Below are 22,500 nucleotides of genomic sequence, written 5' to 3'. Positions count from 1 at the left end.
AATGGCTCCAATTTTGCGGCACAAACTTGTACATGCAGGACCTGGTGGTATTTCAAGCCCTGTATCTAGAAGTTGTCACCACTTAAAAGCTAACATTGCATCCTGTTGTTGTTTTCCCCCAGGTTGTTGTTCCTGGACAGTGCCACATACCTGTCCCAGGGGAAACTCAGCCTGTCCCTGGAGCGCTTCATCCTTGTGGACATCGATGACATCTTTGTGGGGAAGGTGGGCACAAGGATGCAGACAAGTGATGTGAAGGTTGGTGGCCGATGGGCATTTTTTGTCGTTAAAACTTTCAGTTGGACTGTGCTTCAATCCTGGCACAGTATATCAAACAGCAGGGTAACCATATATAGTAGGGATGAAATGTGCATCAGTCCCAAGTGTCTAAACTTCCCCCAAAATATAGTAACTTCATTTACATGTATTTCTACTGGGACTTCATGTCACGGTAGCAGGGGAAAGTAGGGTTTCGCAGTTTTTTAGTCTGCTGGTGAAACAATTCTGCAATGTATACTAGCACAGTGTAAATCACTCCTCCACAAAAATAAAACCACCACAAACATTCAAAGACTTACAGTAGACAGGCAGTAGAGGCAGACTCCCCTCCAACTTGACTTGTGATGGATATGTTTTTCTACTGTAGTAGATTAGCCAGCATGATTGACAACCCCATTGGAACAATCTCTGGCCTGTACCATATATAACTGTCAGTACAGATGGACCCAGCTGACCTGACTGATCTTATATTGGACATTGGGATTAAATCAGCGCATCTTTATGAACCACTATCCCTGAGCTGGTGGGACCTGGGCAGACCTGCGGGTATCCATCACTTCCTGCATCTCATCCTACAAGCTTGTTAGGAGCTGCAATGGCCCCGGTCCTGTCTGAACTTGTTCACAGACTCGTATGTTTTGGGAATAAGTACTCGAAAAGTTGGAGCCGGGTTGGTGGTCAGGGCGAGAGGTCGCTTTATTTGCGGCAGCCGCTGTGTGCTTCTCACAAAACCATGTCTGAGCTGGTGCATCATCTCAACTCACCACATTGCACATACATGCTCGCCAGGAACTGCTAGAATTCAAAGTGTGGGGCACTTTGACCAGTTACTGTTAGGTATTTCCCTGATTTCCTATCTTCTAGCAACATACTGTGCAATTCTGTGTTCCACCTCATTTTGCAGCTTTGCGATAAAGCTTTTCTGACTCATTTTGTTGATCACCTTTTAGTAATGTCACAGGAAGATGATCGATCCAGCCAAGGAAGCACAATCATCTGTTCCCTGCACAGTCTGCTTAAGAGACATTTTTGTCATTCAAGATCATAGGACATTTGCCATTCTCTGTGGTGCATGGTTTCATGGCCAGTACAATTATTTATTCAAGACACAGTATTGTAAGTTCATTTATTTGGGGGAGGGACCTACATGTCATTTCCTGTTAGAAGGGTAAAGGAGGTTTTCCACATGTTTTTAAGTTCACTGTTCAAACAATTCACATGTACAATAGTAATAAATTGGAAACGCATATCCGATGTATCATCATAGTGTATTACTTCTACATGTACATGTATCGGTGAACAACGTGTCATGGACAGCTTTTATTTCACAGTATATACACCATACGCTGCCTTTTTTTATTCACAGTTTGACTTCACTGCTACAAGGTTAAGCTTTTTGCCGATTGTAAGACAAAAAAAGCTCTAGTTGCAACATTTTTCTAAAGAGCTATCACCTGTCCCGTGTGGGTGGCTTGTTTCTATGCTAGATTGGTTTGAGCAGGTACATTACTCACTGTAAAAGGTTTGTCAACTTCGCCTTGCAGTATCATCTGTCTAGCCTACTAGACAATTCCCTCGGTAACTGGAAAGCCTCCCCTTGCCCTACTCAGTATGACTGGGTGGCCCTGTACACAGTGCCATGCATTCTCATTATCCCACCACTTGCTGACTCCTGTCAGATATGATCGTCTTACCTGTAAATGTAACAGTCAGCCCAGCCCAAGAGGCTCTTCCAGCCACTTGACTAGGGTTTAATGATGTCTCCTTTTTCCTCTTCATACAGGTATTGGTTGATCCTTTGGATTTGACTCTCTTTCGTTCAGCCTGGCATGAAAATATGTCAGATGTTTGTCAGTTGTACAAGACTGTTGTGTTCTGGGATATCACACTTCACTGCTTCCAGAAATGCTGACCTAAGCTATATTAATGCCCTTTCAGAAAAGGCTTGAGTTTACAAAGGAAACTGGCATAGATACTTTTTTAAACCTTTTGTACATGATTGCTGTGGCATTAGTGTAATGGTTAGATTGTTTGGCCCAGAACCCAGAGGTCCTGGGTTCAAATTGCCTTATGTTGTGCCCTTGGGAAAGGCAAGTTAAGGCAAGTTTTGCGGGCTGCAATAACCTAAACTTTCTTCACTCCACCCAGATGTAAAATGGGTATCTGACTTTGGTTGGGGAGGCAAAAGGCAGTGACAGGAGAGGGCTGGGCTCCGCTTTCCAATACCTTGCCCAAGACACAGTGGATAATAACAACCCATTGCCCCTATCTCAAAAATGCTATGGGACTACTTTTACCTTTAGGTTCTACAGTGTACGTGGTTGCAACATGAGTGAGAATACATGTATATGATAGTTAGCTGAACTTGTACATGTACTTGAATGATACAAGGCAGAGACTCTAGTGTAGATGAACTTGGAGTCTGGTTCTACTTGTCAACAGCTTATAATTAGTCGCACAGTCTGTCAACACCAATACTATTAGCTATTACTAATTATAAGTGTTAGGTACACGGTGCAAAGGCATTTTAAAATCCTGTTTTGCTTCATTCGTCCCAGTCAAAGGCTTGTTTAAGCAAAGTTGTGGATATCTTCAGACCTAATCTAGCCTCTCTGGTATTGACTAAGTGGTGCAGGGAATCTTAGAATCAAGATACATGTCTGTTATAGCATATTATGCAAAACTGATGGGAGTTCTGACGTGGGGAGACTTATGTCTATGGATGCTGGTAATCCTGCAGACTCCTGTACCAGCTGATAGTGATCCAGGCTAGGATCCTCAGCTGTCTATGGAAGTACATGTCCTCACTAACGATCCTGAAGATGCTATTTTTGCCACGTTTGGTTTTGCGGGCTGCGATAACCTAAATCTTTAAGTCCCCTGAAGCCAGTAAGAAAAGCTGATCAAAGGCATTCCAATCCTGAAGGGCTCACACAAATGATATTGGGTGCTTCAGTTGGGCAAGATATGCTCTGTGGGAACATTTCTCCACATTATTGCGCCCATATTTTACGCCATATCTACTCCCTACCTTCATTTCCGGAAGTGCAATGATCCATTTGATAAGATAAATCACCTGGCTACGAGGAAGAAAGGAAGCAGGGCTCATCCTTCAATTTACGACCCTATATGTACCAATCTCCATAAACCTGATATTTAAGATATCTGAAGATGAACAATGGAGAGAGGGCCTGATGGAGTTTCATTCATCTTGTACAAGTATAATTATTATAAAGTCACATCTGTCTCTACATGGGTCATCAGGGGTATGAAGGCTGTGGTCACAATTAGTTCATTAGGCAGTTGTTCAGCTGTTTCCTGAGAATATAGATGACATCAGATGTTCACAGGTGGTTGATGCCTCTGTGTACAGAGGTTTTGTTTCTTGGTGTGTCGATGTGTGCCAATGGCTATTTGAATACAGTATCAGTTGAGTGGCAGGAAGTGGTGGTAGAAAGTCGTTTATCAGACGTGACAGTCACTCCAGGTCATGGGGTCAGTGGAAGAGGCTACTACTAGTAATTCACTGATTAATGAACTAGAATTCGAGAAGACATGCGAGAAACTCAAATATTTTTTCAAACTGTTGTTCAGCAATGTCATAGCCTGCTTATGTCAGTACCTTCCTGTAACACTCACAGGGCAGACAAGTCTTTCTTATGGTATCATAGATTCCTTCTCTTGTAGCCCTTGCCCTTATAACTCTGAATCTGACTAATGACCATTCCAGCCCATGTTCCCCTTGACCAAGTCTTGCTCTGTTACACCCCCCCCCTTTCCATTAGAGGCTGTGACCGCTGGGCGACCAAAAACTTGGCTTATTGCTCAACAAATTTAGTATATAAAGAGTACTGCATGTTTTGTTGTCTTTCATATAATACTTTTGCCTCTTATTCCAATTATAAGAATCAGGGTTATACAAATCTACCATTAGTCGGTGTACGGTTCCTGCAGTGATCACCCTCCAGTAAAAGGGGGTCCTTACCACTCCTGCACTTTTCATTTCCTCAGGTGGTTACCCAGCTTCAAAGCTATCATCATCAAGTTACCGCCTCAAATGAAACTTTTATGAAACCTTCTTATTACTATTCCAGACATGTGGAATGGCCTAACGTTGGTTTAGGTGTGCAGCAAAGTGTAACATGGCAGCACTATAGGCTTGAAGTCCTCCTACCTTCATATTCATGAAACATTTACCCCAGAAAGGTTGTCACTCAGCCATGTAATAGCTAACTGATGAAGTTTTGATACTGCTTTGTTGCCAGTCTGTCTGGAGTAATTTGCAGCCGTTGCTTATTGCCTTTCCTACTGGAATCTCATGAGAGCAGTAATACATTCATTTAGTGGATTGATTAGTGGTGTGATTAAAGAATGAAGTCCAATAGATTCATTAAGCACTTTTGGGTAAAAAGTATTGCCCCGTCATTTGTTTGGGACTGGCAGCCAGTTGATTATGCTGCTGAGAACAAGCCGTAGATGGTGCCGGTTAATGGAGAATGTTCATTTCCATTCCATGTCCCGGCTGATGGGAGCAGAGTGAATGAGTTCTGCTGTGGCAGACATGGTGGAAACTTGGTGAAGCTTTCTGTAAAATGTAATCATTTACATACATATTGTTACGTTTGAGGATAATATTGCAGTACAGACTACTGTAAATGCAGTGAACTTCAGTTGACTGTGATTTGATTTCATGGTACAGACAAAATGGAGTCTTCTCAGTGGTTTGTAGTTGGCGGTTTAGACAAAGCGGTAGGCGGACAGGAGAAAAAACATAAGCGGTTTAAGTTAGCGGTCTTGAAGAGGTTACAGCAAAAACCATGAACTTAACTACATTTATAGTATTCATGTATACACAGTCATGTATGTCTGTGACATACAATCATCAAGTTGATTGTACTGCCAAAACATAGGCTTTTTACTGGGTCTGTGATGAATATGACAAAAGTCTTTTGTATACTAGTAAATACAGTCAAACCTGCCCAAGGAAACCACCCGGGGGACCAGCCAAAAGAAATCGCATTGGGTGGTCGCCTTGAAGATCGACTCACAACATGTTTCCAATTTGAGGTCTTTTAATCAACAGAATTACAAAAATTGTTGGCAAATGATGTGATTTTAGACAGCATAACCACCATCAGGTTCAATTCCCATTGTTGTATGATCCTACAAAAATTATATTTTCCGTTATCGTTGTAATTTTGTGTAAGATTACAATAAGTACAACATCAAGAAGTATTTTGTTGTATTAAGTATAATTCACAAACCTTTTTATTTACAATGTTTACAGTATAAACATTGTATTAAAATACTTTATGGATGAATCAATGCTATTCCACAGACTTTTTTCAGTCAAGTTTAAAAACTTTTGTCATAGGCAGCAAAATCCGATGTCACAGCAATTGCTTAGAAATGAGGCAGTTGTCATATGGCGGGGATTGTGCTCTGTACGGTCCCAATTCGTGCCAGTCGTGGCCGTGTTGGACAGGAGGTCGGCTTGGGCCGGCCGCTTAATGCTTGAGCCTGTGAGGACATTTTTCGGGACCCAGAAAAAGCCGTCGCCATGGCCAGGTGGTTGAGTTGAAGAGGTGGTTGCCTGGGCAGGTTTGACTCTAGTAGTATTGATGGCATACAGGTACTAGTATACGTACATGAAACATATTATGTCCAAGCTAGCTGCCGTATGCCGGTGGGATATGATTACAGATGTATTTTTCAGGCATGGATTTGTCCTATCATCCAGAATGTAATAAGTTAGGGATGTGTGCAAGATGGTGTGGATAGAAAATGAAACTACTGGTCTAGTCAAGTGTATCTTCTTTGTGTATTTAGTCCTTAACATATTTTGTATGATTTATTCCAGGCTCTGGTAAGTGCCCAGTCCAGGCTGGGTAGCTTAGTTCCTGGGTTCCGCTTCAATCTTGGGTTCTCCGGCTACTTCTACTACTCAGGTGAGATGCCCAATAGTCTCCAGAGAGTCAAAGTGAACTAAGACCTGATACATACTGGGAAAATTTCATACGACAAAAACGTACGGCAGTTTCCTTTCACACGCTGCGCCACTGCTCCGCCCCGCGTTGTAAAAAAAGTTGTGACCCCGTATTGGTCGGCAGTACTGGTACCTAATGATAAGGTCTGGAATCTTCGTGCCACTCATAGCCCTCATCTCTCAAAGCCTTAGCAATCTGGGCGTATGCTTCCTTTTTTCGCAGTTTCCATCTTACTTTTTATCCTGTCATTGTTCCACAGCTCCAGTTTGAGCTGTTACGCCCAGCCATATCTAGGGAATACAGTACGCTTGACAGATAAATGAGCTAAAATACAGCAGAAATACATGGAAATTACCAGCAAACAAGTCTGACAGGAGTGCTCGGCACAGGTTTAAAACCACGGGATGCAATTTACATATGACCCTTGACCTCCAAGCAGAAAGCCAGTGCCAGGACATAATCATATGACAGGTTTGGATTCGCACAGGGCTGGGAGCGACTCATACCTCCTGCTGGGCGGTCGCACAATCACTCTGAAGGTGGCGTACGAATAAATTGTACGGGACATAAAAATTCCTAACTTCCATCGCGCGGGCTGGTTCACACCCAGACGTACGTTTTCGTTGTATGCCATTGTCATTCGTCCAGAAATTCTCCCAGTTTGTATCGGGTATTGATTAGTGAATACTTGACCACATCTGTGTTCGTGGTTAGGAAAAAACAGTGTTGCAGTCAACATGTCTATGACAAAGTATGAGAAAATTAGGTCCAGGGAAGGGACGCACGACAGCAGTCTGGATACCAGCCCAGTCTAGGGGCAATTGACAATGTAGGCTGAAGCCAAAGAAGGTTGGTATCCAGACTAAGCCATGATTACTGTACCTAGAATTTGCTGTTGAAAGAATTGTTGTATTTTTTGTTTTCCCAACATATACATGTACATGTATGTTACCTTGTGAAGATTCTGTCTTCTCTGGAAAGTACATAATCAACTAGAGTTCCACGACCTCATACCTTCGCCAAATGATTTTAACCTTTATGACTGACGTATTAGGAGTGTTTCTCATCAATTATAAATCACACTAGTTGATCATCTTTTCCACCCAAATAACAGAAGTCATTAAGCTGAAAGTATGAGCTTAACAAAGCTTAACATTTATCATCAATTATGCAAATAAAGTCCTTATGAGCATAATTTGATTCAACGATGTTCACATTCACATAACTTCCAAATGCCACAAGTATGAAATTGCCTTCATTTACCGGTATGGAATTATAGTGGTTTCTCATTAATTATGCAAATTAGGCAAACAGTTACGCACATTTTTTATCTACAGGTATCAACATTCCTCTCTTCCTCAGTTACAAATGTCACATATTTGAATAGTCATATGATCTGGAACACAGCGGGTTTGTAAAATTACCTCATTGATTATTCAAATCAAAATCTGATTTGCATATTTATCGTCTAATCATACAAAGCATCAAGTAAGCTATTTACATACCAAAAATCCTGACCATCCATCAAGTGAATCATTTCTCATAAATTATGCAAATGAGGTCTTCATTTGCATAGTTGATATCGATTAATAATTCTCTCTTCCTCAGTTACATATGTGACATGTTTGAGAGTCCTATCATGGAATTTGACAGATGTATAAACTTTCCTCATTAATTATGCAAATTAGATACTGATTTGCATATTAAGTATCTAATCATGTAAATCATCGCTCTAGCTATCTACTTACCAAAAATCATGACCATCTATAAAGCCCTTCTTGAGTCATTCTCTTTCAAAGTCTGAACCAAAACCTGCTCCTGCAGTTCCAAAAACTCCAAACCCAACTTACTCTCTGTCCAAAGAGCTATCTACTACTCAAAAATCAGTTCCATAGCATGTCCAGAACACAAGATATCAAACCCGGAAGTTCCGCTGCAGTACCGTAAGAAGCCGCTAGGGGGCCCAAAATCTAATTGTTTGCAGGTCTCATCAAAACCTACAAACATACCAAATACCAAGACAATCTATCCAAGCATTCTTGAGTTATGCTGGTCTTCTACACACATACACACATACATACACACAAACGCGACCCTATGGATAACCTTCTCGGCGAAGGTAAATATCTTTGCACATTAAAGTCCATGAAGTGAAAGGACTTTGAAAGTACCTTAAATTCCTTCCTCTGGATTATAAAAAGCACAGAACTAGAAATCCTCAAGGCTAATGCTCTGTCTTTCCTATGTTTGAAGCTGTGATTGTTGATTGTATCCTTGCTGTGTGTACTGTAGGAGATGATATAGAGGATACAGGAGATGATGCACTCCTGGCCAATGCCCATGAGTTCTGGTGGTTCCCCCACATGTGGGCCCACACACAACCCCACACCTTCACCAACGAGACATCGCTCCGGGAACAAATGATCCTCAACAAAAGATTTGCCAAAGTAGGTACCGGCTGAAAAATTACACCTTTTCATTTCACAATGCAGTTCTACTATTTTTCTATCTACTGTTGTACTCTTTCAAAATGTATTAAGGCTTATGTTAGAAACCTTTATGAAGTCCTCTTTGTCAGATTGTACTCAGTCTGTCTCTTCATATACTTCAAGTGTTGGGTAATACAATTAGTTGATCCAAAAGCACAGCTGTTGAAAGATGAAGGGCAAATTTACTACAAAGATATGAAAGGCTGTTGAGCGGGTAATTCTACTTACACTGTGATACCTGAGATTGTAATTTGTTACTTTGTTGATACAAAATCATCATTAAGAAACAGCAGATTTTCAGTACTAGAGAGTGACGACCATGTCTGTTGGTTTTGTGGAAACCAGGAGCATGGGATTCCCACGGATGGGGGGTACGCCGTGGCGCCGCATCACTCCGGGGTGTACCCCGTCCATGTGCCGCTGTATGAGGCCTGGAGGAAGGTGTGGGGAATCAAGGTCACGAGTACGGAGGAGTACCCCCATCTGCGCCCACCCAGGCACCGGCGCGGCTTCATCTACAAAAACATCATGGTCAGTGCCGGGGTGGCTAATGCCTGATGTTGCTCATTCTGTCTGTCAGTGCTGTAGATAGAATTATCGTCTATAATTCAACATACAGAAGTCAATTCACTATGTCAACCTAGCACAGCTAGAGGAGCTCTTACAGTTCGTGTCCTCACAAGGAGAATCAAATAGGCTTATCTAAGATCACACACAGTCAGGGTGCAGGGCAATGTGTCTGCCTCATGGAAGCTGGATGCATTGGGTTTTTTTCTGGGTGTAGTTTGTGAAGAAGTCAAAAGGGGGCGCTTGCATATAAGGTGGCAAGGAATTTCTGCCAACATGGATACAAAAGGGCAGATGCTACAGTGGCTGCTTCCCATACGAAAGCATGTTGAAATACACTAATACAAGGCTTCATAAAAGTACTAACCAAAATTTCTATGTTAAAATTCTGCTGCACCTGAAAGTCAGAAGGGTCTGTTTTATAAAAATGGCAAGGAAATAGGGTCTAATTCGTGATCAATACATATTGCTAGACATAGAATCCTGTCAAGTGAAACAACAGTTGTTTTCCACCTGTAGGTACTGCCCAGACAAACCTGTGGTCTCTTCACCCACACAATCTTCATCGACAAGTACCCAGGTGGGCGCTCACGACTGGAGGAGAGCATTCATGGGGGGGAGTTGTTCCAAACCTTCATCAACAGTAGGGTAAGGGCTGGCTATATTCTACTCCATACACCTGTCATGTAACAGCATTTTCTTTCTTGTTCTTGTAATTGTCCCTTCCTGTTGTCTTTTTTTCAAAATTGATGCTTAACTTTCCAAAGGCAGCATTTAGCTAAAAGTAAAAAGGTTCCAATGTACGATTATCGTTGAATGTCTTTTTGTCCGTTTTTTTTGCATTTTGCGGCGCAACCTAGTACCCAGATGGAACCTTGGAAGCAGTTTTTAAGGCATGGAGGAATGAATGGTCACTTCAAACCTGCTGAGATGATGCCATACATATCTATGCTCATGTTAATGTTCCCTTTTCAAACGATACCAATGTTATTTTGGAGGTGTAGGCAGCTTTAGGAAAGGTGCATACTTTTTGGAGGTGTAGGCAAATTGAGGAAAGGTGAAAACAATAGAATGTGCATTATTGTAATGAGTACCTCATTTATATAATTTATGCAGAAACGTTCCTACTGTAAATGCTAAAGTATGTCATTTTGGAGATGTTGGCAGCTTTAGGAAAGTTAAATACAGCTGCTGCCACGTCGAATGCCTGCGAAGCTCTAAAGGGCAGCTACATGTATACCGCCTACACAGATACAGATTCTGTCTACTCTTACAGGTGAACATCTTCATGACACACCTGTCCAACTACGGTAATGACCGCCTGGCCCTTTACACCTTTGAGAGTGTCATCAAGTTTGTGCAGTGTTGGACCAACCTGCAGCTGAAGACTGTCCCACCCATGGAGCTGGGCAGGAAGTACTTTGATCTGTACCCTGAGGAAGTCAACCCTGTGTGGCAGGTAAGAACAATTTTCATTTTATATTGGAATAAAAGTCAATGACTGTAATTGACATAAAGATTTTATATGCTATTATGTTGATACCAACAAGCTTTCAATCAGCCCACTGATCCTTCTTAAGTTGATTTGACCCGAAGCCTTTGTCACATGACCTGAGCGGAATTTGACGTCAGCTACAGGTCAAAGTTGCCCAGCAGTTAGTTAGGGCCTCCTCTTGGTTGAGGGGTGGTCGATAGCCTCTGATGTATAAGGCATGTTGGAAAGCTTGTCGGTAAGCACTTGACTTTGAGTTCGGGAATATTGTATAAAATCTTTATAGCAATTATGATTTTGTAAGGTCCAGACAATTTTAAAAAAAGTGTGATGAATTTGATGGTAAGGAAAATATCGTCCAAAAATTACAAATACATGTATTGCCTTTTGTCGAAAGCAAAGTCTGCCTTGGTGTGCTTGTTAATATGTACTCAGTATCAGAAATATTGTGTACATGACTTGAATGTATACTGTAATTCTTGATTTGTTAACGATAACTTGATTTTAGATTTAATTGTTACTAGTCAGCCTCCAAAATTTTGTCATCAAAAACATTTTGCTACTAACATTAGAGACAGGGATGTTTGTTCCCATCGTTGAACTGAAATGCCGTGAAATACTCCCTTTCCCCCCAACTGCTAAGATTACGAACTGCAATGTTAACTGGATTTACAGTATATTTATATTCTTGTACAATTTTTATGACTGACACAATTCATGCATAGAGCTCAACTAGTGTACTGATTCAAATATGTTGATTTAATCTTAATTTGCATACCAAAGCTCAAAGATATTTGCATTGACTTTTTTCCCCTTTACAGAACCCATGTGATGACAAGAGGCATTCAGCCATCTGGTCTAAATACAAGACCTGTGACAGGTTACCGCGCTTCTTGGTGATCGGCCCACAGAAAACCGGTCAGTAGCACTCTAATGTATCATGATGGGTACAGCTATCTTTTGTATGTATCAGCTTTACATATGATTGTAGTACCTAGCCAATATCTATAGTTTCATGATTGTACTTTGCATTTAATAATACATGTACTAATAACCAGCAAGAAGTGCATTGAATGTCATTCAAAATGAAGTCATCATTTTTGGTTGTTGACATTTCCTAAAGACAGTCGACATCTAAACCTTGCACAAAAAGAGAAGAAACTGATGGAATAGTGAGTGAGTGAGTGAGTGAGTGAGTGAGTGAGTGAGTAAGTGAGTGAGTGAGTGAAAGACAAATACTACACAAATCAAATACAACACAAAATACTACTAACTACTATATGGACAATGGCTATATGATATTATGGCTATATGATAATAACGTTAATGACCCGCTTTCCTTCGGTCTATACGGTGTGATAAGGCATGGTCGTTCCTATAACCACCGAATAAAGTGCCGAGGCCATGCCTTATCACACCGTATAAAAGTGCCGAGACCATGCCTTATCACACCGTATAGACCAAAGGAAAGCGGGTCATTTGCCCTTAGTTAATTACTAGAAATGCATTGTGCCGGCATTGTGTGTTACTGAACTTGTTCTTTGTTCTCCAGGCACCACTGCCCTGTACGCCTTCCTGTCCATGCACCCCAACATCCTCAGTAACTTCCCCAGCAGTAAGACATTTGAGGAAGTCCAGTTCTTCAATGGAGCCAACTACTATAGAGGAATTGACTGGTGAGTCCGATACTCTTAGTTTGTAATAGACCTCTGCCAGTACAGTACAGTAGAGGCAAGTACAGGTAAAATTGGAGTTTGCAGGTATTTTCAATATCTCCTTGCACCTTATCTGCATCAGTCCAGATACTGGGTATGTAGGTGTATTTTCCTTACTGCACTGACAGTCTTATCGCACACCTTTGTGATGGATTTATGATTTGAGCTAATTGTGGATGTTAGGTGCACGAGTGCAGGTATGCGAAGAAAAGCAGCATTTGGAGCCCTGATTTAAGAATATATATGATATCAGTCTTTCACATTTTGTAAAAATAGGAGGAAACAGTTGTTAAAAAAAGTACAAAATATGTGCATTCGGACATCTCCTAACACAATGATCCCCCCAGGTACATGGAGTTCTTCCCCACGCCCAGTAACTCCAGTCTACAGTACCTGTTTGAGAAGAGTGCCACGTACTTTGATAACGAGCTTGTTCCCAAGCGTGCCCATGCCTTGCTTCCCCGTGCCAAGATAGTCACCATTCTTATCAACCCAGCCAGGAGGGCGTACTCATGGTACCAGGTGAGCAGCATGCTAACTAGGACAACTTCTCAGTTTTGGTTTAGGCGTGGTCACATTCATCGTAGGTCATCGTACGGTTTTGATGTGGTAGAAATTCAATGTTCAACCACCCGCATGTACAAGGCTGTAAGACAGCCTTTCCGTAACAGGACAGCTGAATTCTGCAGGACATTATGCGCGACCAAAAATGCCCTCATTTTGCAAATCGCACGATGATCATATGGCATATGTGACAAGTATTGTTTGAAAAGAAGTAAGATTACTTCAGCCTTACACACCATCCTGGTATATGACAGCAGGCGTATGCACAGAGCCAGTGATAAGCCTGTATTTATTGTAAGAGATGATATTGTTGGAATATAGTACTTGTTGCCTTGTAGAGGACTACTCATTCTAACACAAGTCTATCCGACCTCAGCACATGCGAGCACATGAGGATGCCGTTGCGCTGAACCACAGCTTCTACAAGGTGGTGACAGCCACAGACGAGGCGCCGCGGTCCCTGCGGGAACTCAAGAACCGGTGTCTGAACCCCGGCAAGTACGCCGTCCACCTGGAGATGTGGCTGAACCACTATCCTGCCAGCCAGGTATTAAAGATACAGCTGCACAGCTACAGGACGGGTCTTCTGTTTGCATCATTTCTTATGTCTAGTTAGAGATCCAATCTGTAGAGATCCTGATCGGAGTCTGGTAGTGTTAACTTAAAGGCATCCAGAGCATTTTATGAGGCTTGAAACTTTAATAAAAAAACTCAACTTTCTAGTCATTCCTACAGATAGTACGTTTCAATAACACTACACCATTACATATCAAAATATAATAGCAAAGATACGATGTCGTTGTGTGGTGAGAACTGATAGAAAATCCAAACCCAAATAGACTGATCCTGACTGTCCATCACAATTAGCGGTTCGACCAATGAGAGAGTGACTGCATGTCCGTCAAATATTTGCATTTTTATGTTTGTAATTTGCATTTCTACGTTTTGACGGAGGTGGGCGGGGCTATGTTATTTACAGTATTTACAGTAGGCGCGTGAAACAAAACGATGAACATGTAGATTTTTTTGTGCCGTTTTTGCGCACCTTTGAAAAGAAATCCGAACGCAAATGTGGTAAACAGTGGCATTAATTTTCAATTTCATAAAGATTACACCAACTAGAATGTTTCCAATTTCCAAGTCTTATAAAATGCTCTGGATGCCTTTAACAATATTCCCTTAGAAGACAGTCAGTACGTACATTTCAACTTTGATTTATATCCCTTCAGATCACTTGATATATTAGGATGATACCTCATGTATAATTTCCATATAGTCCTTTCCGAAGAAAAAAAATCACAATTCATAGGATTCTGATGCACTGGTGACAACATTGATCATGTAACTGTGATGAGTTTTAACCACAATAACTCCTGGACATGCCTGATAACACTTGCAACTGTGGTTTCAGGCTGATCAAGGGTCAAACAATGTTATTAGTTCACCTTGCCACCAATGCAGAGGTGCAATGGTTAGGCATGATGAAGTTTTTTAACTTCTGTTGGTTGTCAACAAATACAGAAGTCACAGTGACTAACTGTATTGGTAATGGTTCTCCTTGTTTGACACGGTGATCTTGTGTTTCCCCAGTTGTTGATCTTGGACGGAGACCAGCTGAGGACGGACCCTGTATCCACCATGTGGAAGACTCAGAAGTTCCTCAAGGTCAAGCCGCACTTTGACTATGACAGCCATCTCAGGTAGATTCTACAAATTCAATTACTTATGCAGGGCTTTGAGGTAGAAGATGGTTGCTATGTTATAAACTTGCAGTGTAAACAATACTGTACATTTGTAGTATTAGTAATGTAATGATACAATGGAAAGGCATGTTTGTGGTGTCCTGATGTCAGTGGAGAGATCATCGTAAAAACCAGAAAAATAAAACCACTTGTCGCATATGTCAAAAGTTTACACTGTAGTACAGTTGTGTTGAGTAAAGTATTTTACACATTCAGGAGGTTTGTGTTTTACCAGCATTTACTGTTTTCATTTCTTAGGCAAGCTCAGCAGATTTCTTCAAAACTCTACACTATGTACTTTGGCTAGAGAAATGTAAGGGTAGATTCATGGAATGGTCACAATAACAATGAGATCCAGGAATGTTTCTAAGGATTTATGACCATTGCAAATTTATCATTGTCACTATCTTGTTGCCGGTTTACACCTCCAAATTTATACTTATAAGTTGTAAATGAAATACTAACAATCAAGATCAATGCCTGTATCCAAGCCCATACCATCGACAGAGTAGAAGTCCTCCATACCTGACCACTTTGTGCACCTCTCTACTCCCCTCCACAGGTATGATCCCTCAAAAGGATTCTACTGCCAAGTCATGCCGAACGGGAAGACAAAGTGCCTGGGTCGGAGCAAGGGGAGGCACTACCCTCCCATGGAGTCAGATACAGAGAAGTTCCTCAGTAACTACTACCTGCCCTACAACGTGGAACTGTCCAAACTGTTGACCAAGTTGGGCCAGCAGCTCCCTGATTGGCTGAGAGAGGAGCTCCGGGGGAGATGATGTCAGTGGAATGCGGCCATAGGTCACCTAAGGTCACAGACATCTTACAATTGCACATAAAAAAAGAAGAAATTTGGAAAATATTGATTGCAAAGAGTGTGAATTATGTAATGTTTGATTTATCATATCCATGTAGATAGAAGATTAGCACTGCTGTGTAATTTTTATGCTATGAAAAGCTTGCATCCATATAAATTGCATTTTCAAGGAAGTCTTCATAGAGAGAGATTTAAACTGCCATGAATCAATTCTTCACCAATCAACTTTGTGATCTACCCATGCTGTTTTTTATATCCATACATCTGTGACAACAGACAAAGTGCCATGGTGACAGATAGCAGCACTGCGATGTACTAATACAAGTCAAGACTTATCCACTCCAAGTTGCCTGGAACTATGTACCCTGAACTGTGCTTATATATCTGGTAGCCGAGCTTCCATCAATTTCGAATGATGATTGTAGAAAGTGATGGAAATGGTGAATGCAGGCCCATTCTAGCATGTATAGCAATAGATCTTTATCCATTTTTCTTTGATTTTGATGACACTAAAATGGTAGACATTAATTGACAGGTGAATTTACATGTATTAAAAAAAAAACACATGCACACATTTATCCAGTTTACCTCACCAGTGTTTTAGTATTATGTTTAACACACTATTCCAGGCATATTCAACCAGGGCGGCTAAGTGGGGCAAGCAAAACTACGTCAGTTTGGAAGAACGCAAATGACAAATCCTACCTTGGAGAATGAACAAAGTTACTGTATACTAGAGACATGTATATGTATAAGCGGAATGGGACAAATTGTCACACACAGGAGTGTAGATTACCAATGGCTTAGTGAAGTCTGGCTTGAAGCAGGTGGTCAGATATCAAAAGGCAGGTTTGAGGGGAACGAAACGACAGAAGTTCAGCTTCACACCTGTGTGAGAGAAATGTGTCCCGAACCCTCCCATGAGCTGAACTCAGGAAGTGTAACTGCTGTCTAAGCATACTCCATGGGAGGGGAGGGGGGTACAAGGGTTTCTCTAGATCTATCATTCATAATATCAGAAATGGTGAAGTATAGAAATGTTGTTTTTATCCCTTTTGTGAAGGAGAGCCACCCTTCTTTTATCAAGAAAACTAATTGACTTTGTTAGCTGCACACCATTATGGTCGCAGAACACAGTACTTTTCCACTACCCCAGTAGTCAGGCATAGGGAAGGACAGCACAGTACTTGAAAAAGCCGTAGAGATTGTTCCGTGCACTGTACTGAATTGAAGAGGATTACATGAATTTTGAGGCTGTATATGTTGGACTATGATGTTTGTTTGAATTTGTGCCAGAATACTGTTACCACCTACCGCTGTGCTTTGACTGCAATTCACATTTACTTCTGCTTAGCATCACATAAAAGAGGGCATAAGGGAATTAGTTAATTTTCACATATTTGCCTGAAATTCAATTTTTTGTACCCTACTGTAAATTGTGAAGCATCAAAGCATCTCACTTTGGGTAATCTTAACCATGTGAATCCCTAGAGGCTAAATACTGTGTTCTGACACCTATGATAGTCCTTTCATCTTATTTTAGCTCACTGAATCTGCATATACATGTAGGCCCATGGACAACTTCTAAGAAGTTTGTACAAGATATGGATATATGGATGGAACTTAGATTCTGAAATGTTTTTTTAATGTAATCTTTTCTCTTACACTAGCCATGCCATTCACCAGTTTTAAATGTAAATTTTGGGGTGAGGTGAATACTAATGTAATATATAAAACAATTAACAATAACGCATTTCTGACTGAGACTTTCACATCTGGTGGCATCCAATCTGAAACATTGTACATTAAAACAATAGAAAGGCAGACCTAAAAAACGTTTCGATATAGAAAAGACTGTGATTTTCTAATGTCTTTTACATTTCTCCTAAAATACATCATCCTGGTGACTTGGATTTCATAGATAAGTTGATTTCTGTGTGATCAGCAATGGCCAAAAAAATGGAAAATGTATGGTTGTCTGGAGATAAAAAGCCTTCATCGTGCCAGTACAACTAGTACTGTACAATAAACGATAAGTTTTTCTTGAGGAAACGGTATGTTAAGAAGCCACTAGGTGCATGACTGTCTCGGGCTGGGAATGCCTATAGAGGAATATATTTTGTAATTCTGCAGATAGAATTATCATTCATACTGAATGTTATGATTAGAGAAGTACTGACAGAGAGAGACTGATCTTTCCCAACTGCCAAGTCCTTGTCTGGTCATGTCAGCTATCCACACATGTTCTGGTGCCTGAGTTAGGACTGTGAACAGTGAAGTGGTGTTCAGAAATGTTTTCAACAGCCCTGTGAGTCACACTTAAATTACTTCTGATTTTAGTTTATCAGTACCAAAGAAATATGTCAGCCAAGTTGATATTCTAAGATAGCTACAGGAAGATTACAGATTTATAACTTGATCTTAATAGAATGATGCAACTTTGATAAAAGGCAGTTTAACATCTGAAGAAGTAGACATGTCACAGACTTAAACAAGGCAGCTTTATTTCAAGCTTAGCCAGAAAATTGCCAGGATGGAAAATCCAAAGATACATTCTTTAAGTAAACATCATTCAGCCCCATATTAAACAGGGCATTGTTGTCTGGATATTTACAAAATAATCAACATCACTGTTAAAGTTGCATAAAATGAAGACTTGACCCTACTATAGTGTCCAGGCTCCCTGATACTGGGTGTCCTAAGCAGCCTGTGACATTGTTAGGGTTAATAATACAAGATCACCTCACTCACCCTCCCTTATCAGTGTGATGAGCAATCTGTGGCACATTAAAGTACATTGTCGGATTTAAAGCTTGTACGAAACCAGACTACAACATTTTCTGATTGTATTTAACAACAATGATTGATGGTATTATTCAACAAATATGTACATGTTTGCGCCAGGTATACACTCTTTTCTTTAAGTATGTTTTATGTTTTATAGCATTCTGACATGATAGAAATCCCAGATGACTACAGTATATTACAGTGGTTCTTCTGGCGCCTTTCACACAGTACCCTTCACAGAATGGATAAATATGACAAGTGATGTAACATGTTGTATCATTTGTGTCCAAGTACTTACATGAATACCAACCACTGGGTCCATTACCAAACTCTATTTCAGTGATAGAAGATAACAATTCTTGTACCATTCATGACATGGAAGAATCTTCCATGTACAAATGTATCGTACAAATTTTGTTCAAAAGCATTATTTACACATACCAGTGCATAATTGTTTAGTAATATTCTTTGTAAAATTTCTAGGCAATACCTGCCTCCTGACCGACACACTGTTAAATTGAAAGTTGCAGAGACATTTGAGAAATTTCTATGTGGGATAGGAAGGCAAATGTATTGTACACTTTTCGTTTGCCTGGTATCATTGCAAAGAAATGAGTATTAGCAATCCTCTTGACTTGACAATACATATAGGTCTCCATGACGATAATGAAAGAACTACTGTAATCCCATGACAACTGTTTCTTCACTTTTGTACCCAGAGCCCTGTTAACACTCAGTGTTGTGTCCAAGTGCTGTGGGTTGGAGAGTGATACTACTTTTACCATGCCATGCCCTATATATGTTTGTGGAACCTCTGTAACATTGTAGCCTTGACTGGCAATATTTCTGGCAGTTGTACAGTGGCGATAGCTTCTCCCAGATGAACATATTTTCATGACAAGTGACTGTCAGAATCCAGCTGGTTGTATGATGACCAGAAGATCAATTTGAGTAGTCAGTGTAGTCAACATTTCAGCAGAAATTGAATAAATACTTGAGAACAGAAATATTGTCCATGGTGCTTTTTGCTGCTTGTTAATTGCAGAGAGCTGCTCTGCTAATTTTAATGTTCCATACATGGGAGCTACTGAAGAAGGAAGCCTGATAACTGATTAGGTCGATTTTTGAGACTCTGAGGGGGGGGGGGGGACCAAAATCCCAGGCAGACAGAATATCCCAAGAATGCCAGGTTCCAAATCGGATGCCATGTTCACTGTATAGTCAAAGATTTATCTTATTACCTGACAGCAAGAATCAAGGTCAGGAAGTATGATTTTTTTAATGTTTGAAAACATTAGAAGGTGTACATTTTGTACAAATGTATATATATTCATTGAATAATACTATTATGGTTAAATGCTACTGAAAGGATCTGAACAGTCATTCGCATCATCCTGTATCATAGGACATTTCACAGCCTCTTCACCATTCTCAGTGTCAAACAGACTTGTGGAGTGTGTCATGCTCATGTCACTTCAGGTGTTATCTTGTGATGCAGCGACAGGGCTGTCCATCCTTTCATCCTTGTCTATGCATGAAGCACCTGGTATAATACTGAAAGCAAGGTAATAAGAAACGGATCCTTCATTACAACATTGCTACAGATGATTCAACATCTTTATTACGCCATATTATCAAGCTATGATGATGATTATCAAGATTACAGACAATCAACTTCACACTGTGAGCATGGCGGTATTTGCCATGTTCACTGTTGAGAGTATGTTGTCGTCTGTATCTGTATATCCGGTATAACCACCTTTCGTGTTACTGCATCCGACTGGGGTACAAATGTACCCCAAAAGAAAATCCTTCATAAAAACCATATACAACATATATGAGTGTGAAAAGCACAAAATTAGCGGGCCCAAACCTGCCCCACGTTGTCCTCAGACGTCAAAAGCTATCTGCCACACAAATGTGATCCCATAGCATGTCCACAACACGAAATATCAAAACCAGTTTTCGTCACACCCTACCAACACACCAAATTTGAAACCAATTCATCCAGCCGTTCTTGAGTTATCTTGTTGACCAACAGACACACTGACAAACGCTGCCTAAAACAAGAGTTCGGAGACTCATAATTCCATGAAATATTTTGATTACACGTTAATCATTGATTTATTTGCATAATTGGTGTCTGTTAATGTTCCACAAACCTTTAAGTTGTTACATGCATTTCGGTCCCATTGTACAAAACATTGGAATTATCATATAATAGAATTTCCTCATCAATTATGTAAATCAAGTCCCGATTTGCATAATTTCCATCTCATTGTGAACATTTCTGTGTAAGCTACCAGCATTCCGAATATCATGGAAACCCGCTGTTCTGGGCAGTTTCCAGTATCAATATTTTGTCATACACAGGCGTACACACAATACGCACCTAATGCGTATTTCAATCGTTTTGTGAAAATTTTAGGTAACGTTACGCCTGATTGTTTTGGAACGTAACTACCCAAAACTTCCGTGCGAACGCTGTTACGCAGCTCAGACGTTATAAATACGCAGTGCATCTGTCCGACATATGCACTTCATATGCAAATCATACATGTCTCATACGCAATTGATGCGCTGAATTCGCTATTCATACGCTATATGTGCGCCGCGCATGACTAAAAAAAATTGATATTTTGAGCGTGCAACCCCGTATTGTCAAAATCTAGTACGGAATTCACACGGAATTATTTATGCGCACAGGTGTGACAGGGGCTTTACATCAAAAGCCATCTGCCACCAAAAAATCAAAGCCATAGCGTATCCTTGTCAAAATATACAAAAACATGACGTTCTGCTGCAGTACCAAGGTCACATACCAGGGGCCCAAAATCGACCTTGACCTTTGTCTTATCTACACCAACTCACATACTAAATATTATTACAATACACTGCTAACTAAACAAATCCGGAAACACAGACAGACGGACACACACAGACACACCCAAAACAAAGTATCTATTTTTCATGGAGGTAATTGACATTTAACTTCGCCCAGAAGGTTATGTTTTCGTCGGCGTTTGTGTGTGTGTCTGTCTGTGCGTGGGAACAAGATTGTAACAGTTAATCCTTACGTCACGCTATGTTTTTCCTATGATAACTATAATTAGACCATTGCTATCTTTCCTCAGCCTCCTTCGGACTGCTAACAAAATCCTCGGGAGGGCGGGGCTTTACCAAAGCCACATACACTCGCCACGCCCATTCTCTAACTAATACTGAGCAAGTCAGTTCGACACTAGATTCTTGTCCCGATAGTTGTACTTATTGTCCAACACAAACAATAAGATGACAATAACACGAGTCTATAAGAACACCAAATACAATGGACAACTGGACAGTGCGTTGTGTACTTTTTGTTTAATAGAACTTGGCAGGTAACGTTACCCGCTGTGGATTGAAACATTCTAGATTGAATACTCATATTACAAAAGATAAGTTAATGAAGTACCAACAAATAGACTATAATTCGAAGCTTTTCTAGTACAGTAAGAGTTACATCGCTGTAAGATTCCATGCTGGCTATCCAATGTTAGTAAAATCATGGAGGAGTTGGGTTTTTCGTACCATTTGTTAAACCGGGACAGCAACACATTATATACTCAGACTGAAGTCAAACAAAGACTGAATGACACTTTTGTTCAAAATATTTACTCAGAACTCAACTCTCCTGACATGAAAGAGAATCAAGGAAACAAACTAAGAACTTACAAAAAAATTCAAGCATACGTTGAACTCAGAAAGAGAAAATACCTTGGAAAATAACTTGGTATCAGAAACTTAAGCCATCGACGAGCCAAGACAAAGCTATTAAAGTATATAACTAGAGTTGCACGAACACATTATCTTCGTCAAATAATCAAGGCTTATTGTGGAGAGTGATTAATATTTACATGCTTATCACCCCCTGCAAACTTGATCATACACCATACCGTTTGAAAGTTATGATGGGGGGGGGGGGGAGAATGAGTCCAGTCTAGATAGGGATAAAACTCATTTGGTGGTACAGGACTAGTATATGTGTATAGTGTGCTGATATATGTTATAACTGGTCA

The 22,500-nt window shown here is 40.5% G+C and overlaps 1 protein-coding gene across 6 annotated transcripts in view; it reads left to right on the top strand.

Moving 5' to 3' along the window:
* LOC136448117 (bifunctional heparan sulfate N-deacetylase/N-sulfotransferase 1-like) overlaps window positions 1–19,449 on the top strand; it is a 117,893-nt gene extending 98,444 nt beyond the window's left edge. For all 6 annotated transcript variants that reach the window (XM_066447261.1, XM_066447260.1, XM_066447263.1 and 3 more), the window contains 12 exons: window positions 123–258; window positions 6,140–6,227; window positions 8,559–8,713; window positions 9,101–9,286; window positions 9,842–9,970; window positions 10,599–10,781; window positions 11,636–11,732; window positions 12,367–12,490; window positions 12,877–13,051; window positions 13,470–13,640; window positions 14,684–14,793; window positions 15,398–19,449. In XM_066447261.1, the coding sequence (XP_066303358.1) occupies window positions 123–258; window positions 6,140–6,227; window positions 8,559–8,713; window positions 9,101–9,286; window positions 9,842–9,970; window positions 10,599–10,781; window positions 11,636–11,732; window positions 12,367–12,490; window positions 12,877–13,051; window positions 13,470–13,640; window positions 14,684–14,793; window positions 15,398–15,617 (1,774 nt within the window). In that variant the 3' untranslated portion in view covers window positions 15,618–19,449. The remainder of the gene's footprint in view (window positions 1–122; window positions 259–6,139; window positions 6,228–8,558; window positions 8,714–9,100; window positions 9,287–9,841; window positions 9,971–10,598; window positions 10,782–11,635; window positions 11,733–12,366; window positions 12,491–12,876; window positions 13,052–13,469; window positions 13,641–14,683; window positions 14,794–15,397) is intronic.
* Window positions 19,450–22,500: the final 3,051 nt, after the last annotated feature.

This window comes from Branchiostoma lanceolatum, chromosome 14 (assembly GCF_035083965.1).
Source record: "Branchiostoma lanceolatum isolate klBraLanc5 chromosome 14, klBraLanc5.hap2, whole genome shotgun sequence".
NCBI classification, from domain to species: Eukaryota; Metazoa; Chordata; class Leptocardii; order Amphioxiformes; family Branchiostomatidae; genus Branchiostoma; species Branchiostoma lanceolatum.
This window is presented reverse-complemented; position numbering and strand designations above follow the sequence as displayed.